This window comes from Pelobates fuscus, chromosome 2 (assembly GCF_036172605.1).
Source record: "Pelobates fuscus isolate aPelFus1 chromosome 2, aPelFus1.pri, whole genome shotgun sequence".
In the NCBI taxonomy this organism is placed as follows: Eukaryota; Metazoa; Chordata; class Amphibia; order Anura; family Pelobatidae; genus Pelobates; species Pelobates fuscus.
The window spans coordinates 317,163,528-317,175,129 of record NC_086318.1 but is presented as its reverse complement, the minus strand read 5'-3'; the positions used below and the strand labels follow the sequence as shown (position 1 = coordinate 317,175,129).

Here is an 11,602-nt window from a genome sequence, read left to right as displayed (position 1 = left end):
GGGAGCTGAAACCTAGAACTTTTGTTGTGCCCCATCATAAAACCCTCTGTCACACCTCTGCCAGGGCATTGATGCATGTTGCCATGCATCCTAAAATAGAAAAAAAATATATATATATATTTTTCAAAAAGATGATCAGGTTACATTTGTTAATTAATAAGGTTTGTGGAGATGAAACTGCGAAATTGCTAGAAGTCCTCACGGAGTCCAGTGTCAAAAAAGATCCCCATAGGAAAGCATCGAGTAATGCTTTCCTATGGGCGGGTTTGAATGCGTGCGCGCACCTCTGGCCGTGCATGCGGCTCCACTCGGGAGCTGACGTCTATTGTCGAGGAGAGGTCACCAGTGCAGAGTGAGCCTGGCGCTTGATTGAGGTAAGCAAAGAAATGGGTCCCTAAGGCTCTATAGCATTAGGAATACAGCTATAGTGTTCCTTTAATAAACTAGCAATCTTAGATCATAGGCAGGGATAGTGTTTGAATCTAACTTGTAAAGCGTGACAGCTAAAGTTACCTTTATTTAACCCATTACGGACCAAACTTCTGGAATAAAAGGGAATCATGACATGTCACACATGTCATGTGTCCTTAAGGGGTTAAAAGATTTATTTCTACTGGATCTCATATTAGCAAATTAAAAGTTAGCAGAATATACAACTCACACAATGATCAATCCTTTCTATATAGGTCAAATTCTAAATAAGCTCAAAAATCAAACTTCACTACAAATGAAGATACAGAATTTGCTTTAACTTTTTATTTAAGAAAAAAAAAGTGCAGAGACTTTGAAAGAGTTTTTAACATTCACTAATTTCATAAGTCTTCAGTTTTTACATTTGTTTCCCAAAACCAGTTAACCAGTTTTTTCCTCTCAACTTTTCACATTATTAAACCGGTTATTATTCTTAAAAAAGAAAAAAATCCAACGGTGTTGTACTAAGCAGCTGCAAACTGTTGACCAATAATTCAAAACAAATGAAGTCCGTTCACTACCCAACTCACTTTCTGTACTCCAGATACAGGAAACTGAATGGCAAAACTTGCAAATACCAAGTGTACATCCCACAACCAAGAAGTATATTCCACATTCCTTGTAGTTGTGAAAATTCTGAGCAGATTGTGAAAATATATAAATTTTTTCAGGAAGACAACTTAGATTTCAACCATTATGGAAAAAGATGGTAAAAAAAAAAAAAATTCTCACAGCTTTGAATTTTAACAGCAAAAACATAGCCAAAAGTGAGCCGTAACCTGCAAAATAGGGATGCAGGAGGATTGCCGATATGGCCAATTTGCAAATGAGCACACAAATGTAAAGGAAAAAATGCAAACATGTAAGAATGGGCTCAGGTTGTAGAAATGTTCACCTTCTCCATTAATTTTTTTTTTTCACTTTTTTATTTTTTTTTATTTTTATTAAATAGCTTCATTAGGACGCCTGCATCGGTTGTCACGGTTCAGCAGAATAGCAGCACCAGTTTAATGTACACACTTATGAGAAAAGCATATATTTCCCAGTCCACCTTCTTGGGAAAGTAGAAAATGAAACTCATAATGCCTATGTAGCCATAACCGGATACACATGTGACTGCTGGATTGCAATGTACAGATAAGCCTTGCACATTCATGACAAGATAGGACGATGGCATCCCGTCATTACAACGTTGATCTGTAAGTTGTTTACGGTCTTTCAGTGACTGTAAACAGCCAATATGAGTTATGGCACAATGGATATCTGAAATATTAGCTACCAAAGAGGCCAAGGGCACCCGGAAGAAGTTCAGAACCCATAAAGGAACTTTTGAAACATTCTTTAAGTCAAGTCTGATGAACTCAGGTCATATACCGAGTGATTGCTCTCAGAGCATAAAGCAGTTCCGCTTGCATTCTCGCTTCCATAAGAAGCAAATTAACATGGACCTAAACAAACAAAGAAAAAAGTTAATATTGCCCCACATTACAATTCATTAACAAAATATTTTGTTTTCAATGGAATAGAAAGGGAGAAATGCCAGTGGAATGAATACGAAGCCACTAGTGGTGGACTTAACCCTGCATAGTAGAAAATTATATATTTATATTTAATAAAATACAATTATTTATAAAGCAGGGTTAAAAAGGACAGGACCACTGCACTGACTCTAGTGTCTCTTTAAAGATTGTCTATGTTTTTTTTTTTGCAGTACTTGCAACTCTACTTTTGGCTGACTTTGGTCATCAGTCTAGTTACAATGAAGGGGAAGTTACCACTCTGTTAGTGGTATCAGAAGGAGAAGCCAGTTACTATAATATTTTAAAATATCTAATACATGCCAACATATTCAACTAGACAAGACAATTAAAGTTATAGACAATTCGGTATTGATTTAAAATAAATAACTCATAGCTCACCTTTTCAGAGTGCTTGAATTGCCTCCAAAAACTGTCATACATTCGCTTTGTGGTTTTCTCTGGACTACATACCACATTTTTTATGTAAACTTTAAAACTGCGGTCCAGTAACTGATTGATTTCTCCATAGTCGTAGTCATCATACCTGCAGAACATTAATACCATATTAAAACAAACAAAACCAGAAGTCTCTGAACTAGGTTACTCAATCTAGCCATATTCTACAATTATCTTACAAAGTTATGGTAGGGTTTTTAGCACTACATTCTCAAGTGGTAGGTTTACTTTCATGTAAAATTAACTGTGCTTAAGTTTAAGATATAAAAAAAAAAAATTCTAAATACACACTTTTTTTAAAGTATCGCTCCCACAATTAATCTCTGTTTAACAGCCACCAAGTTTTTCTTCCCAGCTCACACCTCCTTCCCCCCCCCCCCCAAAAAAAAATAATACCCTACTAAACACGGATGTTAAATATCTCAAATGGACTAATAAATGGCATTCACCTTATTCCAAACATGCAGTGAACATAATTCCATATGGCACGTCTCAGTGTGGAAGTATCAACGTCACTGTGCATTGCCATGGTATTATAAGTAAGGTTGTACGCAATATGAAACTTTTCATCTAGTAGCTGCCCAACATCTGGATAGAGACGATTAACTAAAGAGTAGCCATGGTCTTCCCAGCAGTAATCCTATTAGGAAACAAGAACCACATATCATTAAGAAAAGTTGTATTTAATATTTATGGTAAAAAAAAAAAAAAAAAAAACAGATCAACTCCTATGGTTTACATATAATCTTGAACAATGGTCCCCCAACCCAGTCCTCATGGACCACCAACAGTACAGGATTTATGCATTTCCCTTTATTATTCAAATTGTGATACTGGCAAAACCTGGACTGCTGGTGGTACACAAGGACTGGGTTGGAGACAACTGATTGTAAAAACCAGTACAGTATTCCTTACCTGCACTCTGAAAGTAGGCACATGCATTCCACGGCGGGAGAAGTCTTTATATCCATAACTGGTGTCTTCAAAGTGTTGGGATACATTTCTAGCTGGTGATGGGTCTTCATCTTTGTATGGGGAAAGACAAATGCAGCTATTAAGAAGGTTTTAAATACTGAACCACCTCAGTGGCATTTGTAAGAATAAAATACTAAAGAGCCCAAATAGGTCTGAAGGAGACAAGGGCCCAACTTTTATATAAAAAGTTTACAAAATGATGCAACTTATGAATAATGTCTATTGCAACGTGTGTAGACACAGCCAATTAATGCAAATCTAGAGGTTTCCTACTATTGGCTGTTGTATTAATCTCACATGAAAGAATATTTCCCTGTTTAGCTACAAGGTAGCCACCTCACTGTATTAAGCCATTGATATACCATGGCATTTCCTGCTCATCTTACATACAGCTGAGGTTATTGAAACTATTACCTACACTTTGTATATAAAGTACTATTCTTTACCTGCAGCAATGACCAACATGCTCTCACTCTTCTCACGCTCAAAACGCGTTGCCATCTCTTCTTGAGTTGCTTCTTCATCAGGCCTACTTTCCTGAAGTTGCTTCATTTTCTCCATCAAAGCTTCAACTTCACAAGAGGATTCAGAAGGCTGAAATATAAATACAAAAATTAGTTTAAAAAAATTTAAAAAAAAATGTTTAAAGCCACAGGAAAAACAATGCTCACATGCTGTATGTAGAAAAAAAATTTGTATCGGACAATCAGTTCACTTACTGTCACACTTCCTGTCGGATGATGATGGCCTTCATGGTTGCCATTTGTGATATCACAGATGCAATAGTTGCCTACAGATGGGGGCCGGAACGTGTGGCCTCCATAGTTATGAATTTCAGGATTTATTCCACAACCGAATGTGAAAGAAGCTAAGGAATGATAGTGTGCGAGAAGAACTACTGCGTGGATCAATTCTGCCAGAGACCAGCTGTGTTCTCCAGTTTTCAGCAGTTGCTGTAAGATCGCAAAAAGAAAAAACAACTTTGAAGAGTTTGGCATTGATGATTAGTATTTAGACAAAATCAGATATATTGTAATCCACAAATTGTATAGAGAGGCAGTCTACCTCAATGTGTTCTTTTGTGATCAACCAGGGTCTGTGAGCCAACATTTTATTTAATTCTCCCAAATTGCGCAGCTTTTGAGGGGCATTTACTAGACCATCCAGCCATTTTTGGTCTCCTCCACTATGAATGAAGTCATTAACGTGCAGGTTAACGAGATAAGAGCACTGGTGTCTTGCTGCAGCCTAGAGTGGAGGAAAAAATAAATTAAAAAAATAAATAAAAGGAATCTACCTGCAGCAATCAAGTTAGCCCAAAACTCTATATTAAAACTATAGTTAAGGGTCAGCAAAGGATCCCACATACTTTTATTAACTATACAGTGAATGGCAGCATATATTATAAAAAAAAAAAAGAGCTTTCAGTAAACATATCAAAGCAAGATTTGCATGTGATCTTTATTGACAGATCTTGGAAAATTAAGGTGGAAACGTTTACTTATTTGTCATGTGTAATCACAATTCTGTATCTGACCAAATAAGATATTATATCCCAAATTCTTTCATGTCCCAAATGTGTATGAACACATACAGTGCCTGGATTGGACAAGCACGTTAGATACAGTCATTACTTTATGTGTACTCTTGTACACAGAATTGAAATGTATCAACCAACACACATATACCCACCATAATCCCAATGTAGTGCTGGTAACACGCTGGGAGAGGACCATCCATCTGCAGCAGGTAATGCTGTGTCTTCAGAAAGCTTTCCAAATACTGGGGGTGAAACACCATAATCAGAGTTATATTATCCAGGCGACCCAGATCTGCAAAGGCTTCGGCTAACACCGAGTGCATATTGGCATCTTCATTCCCAACTTGAAGAATCTGCAGAAAAGGATTGGACAGAGAGTTAGCCAGTTATAGCCAAGCCATGTACACCGCTCACACAATTTACTATACTTCCAGCTATATCTTCTATAAGAAAATGCTGTATTAGTGGCAGTCATCTAACTCACAAATTATGCATATTCAGTTTTTATACATTCATCCTCATCATATATAGGAATAAGACCGCAAAATACCTAGTTTGCCAAAACATTCAATTATTTTTTAAAGAAAAAAAGTAAACTAGCCAGGTTTTGTGTAGAATAAGCAATACAAATATATTTCTAGAAAATGCAATACAAATTGACCACCATCAACGTTGGTGGCACTAGATTCCAAACTGAAGCAAACTAGTTCTGCCATTGCTGTGTTATGTTATCAGTATATGCTTGGCACTTCTCCCATACAAACACAAGCCCTCAGCAAATCCCTGTAGACATGAAGTGCGGTGTATTAGCAAATGCAGGAAAGATACAGGCAGTTATCTGTCTTCTGATTGCTATATAAAGAATCCGCAAATGATAACCTCATTCAATTCTATGGGAAAATATTGTGCTGTAGTGTCAGAAGTGTACTTCAATACAGTCCCTGGCTATAGGTACAGCATCAGATTGGAGGAACTCCGTATTTGTGGTAAAGAAAAATAAATAAAATAGCTTAAAAAAAAAAACATTCACCAACCTCTTCTTCTGGAATAAATCGACTAGGCCCATGTCCTAATGGGTGAGGGACGCGGGTGCCCATTTCCTAGAAAAGAGGAAATAAATAAATGTTAATATAAACATTTACAGGAGTGAAAATTGTAATTCCTTCACAAGCTATATATTCCTGGACCATACTCTGTATACACAAAGATAGAAAGGTTTATATCCCTTACTGTCAATTTCATTTTTCCACAAAACTGCAATAGGAGTAAGAACATTGATTTTATTTTGAAACTAAAAGGGATGCTATGGAAGGATAAGCCAAAAAGGACTATGGGTACATGTATTCTTAATTTCTATAGATTGCAGATGCAAAGCAAGATTTGAGTCATAGTTTAATCCGATTTATGCCTACTATAACATGGTCATTTATATTGTTTATAGAATATGAAGAACTGAAGTGCTGGGTAGATTAAAATGTGAGGGGGGAAAAAAATAACATTTAATATCATAGACATAAGCTTATACAAGGTTTAGAGTTAGTTTCCCAGCTAGCCTGCTTCCTTTCTCTAGGCCTGGCAATAGAAAAGGGGGATTTCTGAAACGGAAATAAGAAAAACGCACTCTGACCCAGTGGCTGACTAACTATATTCCCTTTCCTTATGACGTCATCTAGCCAGTTTAACACTGTGCCTTCTTATTTCGGACTAACTAGCTTAGTAAACCAATAAGGGTCTGGTTATAATAAAGTGAACAAACGTAATTAACCAGACTCTTAATTGCTGGTTTGCATTCACTAATGAAGATTTTACCAACATGCGTATTACAGGTTATTACTCTCAATTTAAATGCACCAAACACATCAACCCTATAGGTAGAGTCATAGGTGACAATCTAGCTCGGTGTATAAAATCTATACAATATGAATAAGAGTGGGTAGAGCGGGTCTAGTTTACAGTTTAATCCAGTCGGTGACAAACTAGGTTTAGATTAGTGTGCAAATTTCAGAAATATTTAATTTAACAAGTGTCCCAATTCCTGTAAAATTTAACTCAATACGTGCAGTCTGAAGCATACACTACAGAGATCTTTAAGTGTGATTTACATTTGTCATAGATTACATCACTCATTTAAATTCTTCACTGTGAAAGGAAGACTGTTCAGTAAACAGCTGCAGCAGGTCTACCAAGCTACTCAATAGGTCCCAAAATATCTGTACACATACATGTACGAACCCCAACTGATTTACTGCTGAACAACCATAATAGCCACGCTGCAGACAAATTTAGACAAAGGCAATAGAAAATTGGATTTCTGAAGTTAAATCTACAGCTTTCTACGAGCAATCCTCAATGCATCCATTAAGCATCGGGTGGGATTGAGGGAGTAAACATCAGTGACTTGTTGACAAACAAGAAAAATACCGAGAAATATTGACGATTTAAAGCACAAAGACGAGTATGTTCATGGTACAACTGTAGACGTGACTGAAATCCTAAAAACATTAACAATACCCAATCTGGATTTTGCCAAATGTGATCATTTTGGTCCTTTAGGGATTTATTCATTCTTATTCTTTCCCATAGGAACGCTAGCATACCAAGTACGCCAACAATAGATCTGCAGAGGTGGTAAATACTGCTTTGTTTCCCAGCAGGTAACTACGGATACAGAATCCAGTCCTACTAAGGTAAACCAAAAAAATCTTGGATAAATCTGATTAATACACAAACAATATCCCAGCTTCTAATTTCACAGGATGCACTGCATAGACAAAGAGCAAAAGTAAAAATAAACAAGGTATGAACTGAGAGGGGGGATATCTGGGGGCAGGGACCAGCCATTATTGGATGTCAACACATGATGACACTGCAAATTTCATTCCCCCTACTTTCATGACATACTGCAAGAAGGTGCGTTTTGCTTTTTTATAAAAGTAGGTTTTATGTGGTTTTGTTTCTTTTCATTAAAAAAAATGGGTTTGTGCACAATTAGATTTGACATACATACACACACACACGCACACACATATACACACAAAAGACTACCGAGTTCTGAAGGCATATGCAAAAAAAATTAGCTTAATATGGAAATCTAGGAAGACATGAAAAACAGCAGGTGAATACACAAATGGATGATGCACATCATCATATGTAAATTTATAGGTCAGACTTCTATGATGAGGCAACTTCTCCGCTGCAGCAGATGTGCATTAAGGATTCATCGAACTCAGCAGACTAATCCCAAATACTGTAGCATGGCGCAATACCTAAAAATATTACTGTAGCCTCTGCGATGGTTCTCAGAGTGTCTCAAGTCAAGGCAATCCCAATCATGTCAATGAGACAAACCACTAGAAATCAAATATGCTGAGTCTTAAAAGGAAAGTGTAGGGTTCGCTAGAAGTTCAACGTTTCGGCTCTTAGCAGTAAAGCAAAGATGCAATCAATGAACATCCTGCCCATACAGACTTGCCCCTACATGTTCCTGACATGAGAGGGTCAGTAGTCCTCATGCCAAATATGACACTTAAAACAACAAGGATTAATAATGGATGCAGGAATCTTGGATATTAGGACAGTGATATCAGACATTAAGTTAGATTCCAACTTATGATACCCAGATAAGTGCAGAACCAATAGACAAAAAACAGTTACAAGACAAGCATTTTTTGTGTGCTGCAGTTCATGTAACACTGCGACACTTAAGCTAGCGAATATGTGCAAGTCCCAAGTATAATATTAATAAAAGGACAAAGTACTGTGAAATTAGAGATTAGAGTGGGGAGAGGGTGAGGTCAAGTTGAATGCCTAGATGTTTAATAAACATACATTTTAGTCAACCAAAACCTAAATTGCTAAATATAGGCCAACAACAAAAAAAAACTGCAGAATTTACCCATGTTTTTGCAATTTGGTTTTTTATTCATTCTTCAGTGAATACAACTTACTCTGTTAAATAGGAATGTGATAAACTATGAAAAGAAGATTGGAAGGAGGAGATCTATGAAAATACAGAGAAATAGGCTGCAGAGGAAAAAGTGGTTTAACCCCTTAAGGACACATGACATGTCTGACATGTCATGATTCCCTTTTATTCCAGAAGTCTGGTGCTTAAGGGGTTAAATGAATGTGAATAACAGGAAGGAGGATCTAGAATTATGCATTGAGGACAAAAATTGGACAATCTGATGTTTCCAAAGAAAAAAAACATAACCAGTGACCCAATCAAGGATTACAGTGGCATATTTTAGACAGATCGTAGGTCAACTCTCGAGAAAAACTACACAAAAAGCAAAATTATCTGTAAAATGGGATGGGGGAGGGACGACGGAGGAACACCGCGCTTACTAAAAAGCAACTTCCAACACTCCAAAAGCAGAATCCTGTTCTCACAAAACTGGACTTAAGGACACATTGTTTCATCACGTCTAGTCTCAGCCCCTTTTAGCCCAGTGTAAGCCCTGACTGATGCAAGCCTGTGAAACTATTCATGCAAGAGAGCTGGCACAAACAGCCTCCACTGCCCAGGCACCAAACAATGAACTGGGGGTGGCAAACACCTCTTGGGGGCACCAATCAATAAACAATGAACTGGGGGTGATAAAACACCTCTACCCAGGTAAAGGGATCGCCAGCATATTTTAGCGGGAGGGGGGGGGGGGGGGGTGACCAGCCCCTGGTAGCCTGGCACATAGCATTGAAGGACCATGTTTGTACCCACCGAGGGGGCCCTGCACTGAGAGGCTTGCTCTGCTTACCTTGTTGTTGCACCCTCCGTTGCACTGACTGCACATGATTTCTGGGACTGGACTAGCTGCCCGCGGAGACAACCTCATTGTCACCTAGTGTCAGATAACGGGGGGGGGAAGGGAGCAGCTGGCTACGGTGCTGATATTCACAGTGGGCTCAGGTGGGGCACTTCCAGATTGTGCCCGCACGGTCTGTATGGCTATAGAGCAGAGCCCGCTATATTATGACCACAGTTAGGGCAGTTGTGTTGCGCCCGGTGCTCTCCCTGCAGCCTCACCGTACAATGACCAGCGACCCCTGCCCGCACACAGACTAATAAACAAGTTCCGCAAGCCACACGCCCACACTAAGCTGGCCAATCGGCGCACACAGCGCATGGCCGCAGCAGCCAATCACCGCTTTCAAAAAGAACAGATGAGAAGAGGGCGTTCGAGCCTGCCGCCCTGATGTAATGGGGGCGGAGCCTCTGCCTGAGAAAAACAAGAGGATCTGAAAAACACCAGGCTCTGCAAACACTTTTTTTATTTTTTATTTTAATTAACCCCTTTGGCTCTGGATTTGGATCACAAAGCTTGCTAAAAAAAAAAAAATGGACATTTGCTGCTGCAGAAGCCTCACAAATCCTAAAGAGCTTTAACTTTTAAAGGAATAGGTTAATGTTCCTTCCTCCCCCCTCTTCCCTCAAGCCTGCTTGTGTTTTAAATAACAAGTATGAAAAGAGATCTTGTTTTTGGGGGGTAAAAACATGTGTATCACTCCCTCCTATTCCTAATAACTATGTGCATGCATGTCCCAAGGGAGATGTGTGCAAAACACCCAACACAAGCAGAATACATACAAGAAGCAGGGCATTATTTGTGCAAATCTTAATCCATAGGATTCATAACAAGGAATAAACATGGCAGGACACAAGCCAAAATCCTAAATTACAAAACAGGGGGCATTAGATACAATGATCCAGTGTAACCTCTAAGACTGGGTGAGCAACATGGGTCTTGTAGTTTTAGAACAGCCTGGGGTTTTCCATTTGATCCATCTCTGGTGTTCATAAACCAAATCTCACCTCTGATCCTCTGGAGGTGGCTGTTATTTTTTTTTTCCAATTAATAGCCATTATTTTTATACATGGGTTTTCTGGGAGTGAGATTGCAGTTTGGTTTTCATGTGCTGAGCATATAGCTTTACAATGGTTCTGATTGTAGTAGGAGATACTGGTACAAAAAAAAACAACCTTGCACATCATTATTTAGGATCATTTTCTTACACACAGAAATGCTAAGGATATGTCAACTCCTTTACAACAGTTTTTGTTCCCCTAGCTGCAGTTTTATTATTCAACCTGCAAGTGACAGTAAAGGGAGCTAGTTTTGTTTTTCGTTTACTAGCTATTTCTGAGTCAGTCTTTGGATTGTAACCTCTCTATTTTCCCTTTTCTGTAAATATGAAATCATCAGATAGCACTGCATCCAGAGTTATTAACTAAACCGTGAATTGTCGGGAATTGACCACCAGTGAGTTTTTAATTTGTTAGCCAAAACAGATTAGCTGAAAACATTGTCAAGTTGAAAGATGTTTTCCGTTGTGGCTATTTTGGCCTATAAATTGCAGAAGGTCCAATAGAATTACTTACATACCTTGCTAGTATATTTGGTGCAACTATATTTGGATTGCCTGATGCAAGGGACATCTCTCCTGACATCATAACCCATGTACCCAACTTGACAGAAAGTTACTTCAGCAATACTGAGAAGTCCAGTATATACTACTAAAGCAGCCACTGAGTGGATTATAATAATTATTATTATTTTATTATTTATATAGCGCCATCAGATTCCATAGCACTGTACAAATAATAAATATGTGCAGTTAGTGTAGCCAAAATTAAAAGCGA

At 38.2% G+C, this 11,602-nt stretch overlaps 1 protein-coding gene across 1 annotated transcript; it reads right to left on the bottom strand.

Moving 5' to 3' along the window:
• Positions 1-741: 741 nt before the first annotated feature.
• LOC134587265 (sestrin-1) lies at positions 742-10,008 on the bottom strand. The gene is made up of 10 exons (XM_063443528.1): positions 9,720-10,008; positions 5,997-6,062; positions 5,115-5,315; positions 4,488-4,670; positions 4,142-4,375; positions 3,869-4,016; positions 3,363-3,472; positions 2,897-3,087; positions 2,391-2,535; positions 742-1,919 (listed from the first exon to the last, which is right to left on the bottom strand). The coding sequence occupies exons 1-10, from the start codon at positions 9,795-9,797 to the stop codon at positions 1,833-1,835; spliced, it is 1,443 nt and encodes a 480-aa protein (XP_063299598.1). The 5' UTR covers positions 9,798-10,008; the 3' UTR covers positions 742-1,832.
• Between the last annotated feature and the right edge of the window lie 1,594 nt (positions 10,009-11,602).

Bases quoted from the DNA above. Each gene is read 5' to 3' on its own strand.
- LOC134587265 (XM_063443528.1), bottom strand. From the start codon at position 9,797: ATGAGGTTGTCTCCGCGGGCAGCTAGTCCAGTCCCAGAAATCATGTGC. The intron at 4,671-5,114 runs GTGGGTATATGT...CCTCCACTCTAG, and splicing joins AGCACTACATTGGGATTATG to GCTGCAGCAAGACACCAGTG. The intron at 3,088-3,362 runs GTAAGGAATACT...GTTTCCTAATAG, and splicing joins TGCCTACTTTCAGAGTGCAG to GATTACTGCTGGGAAGACCA.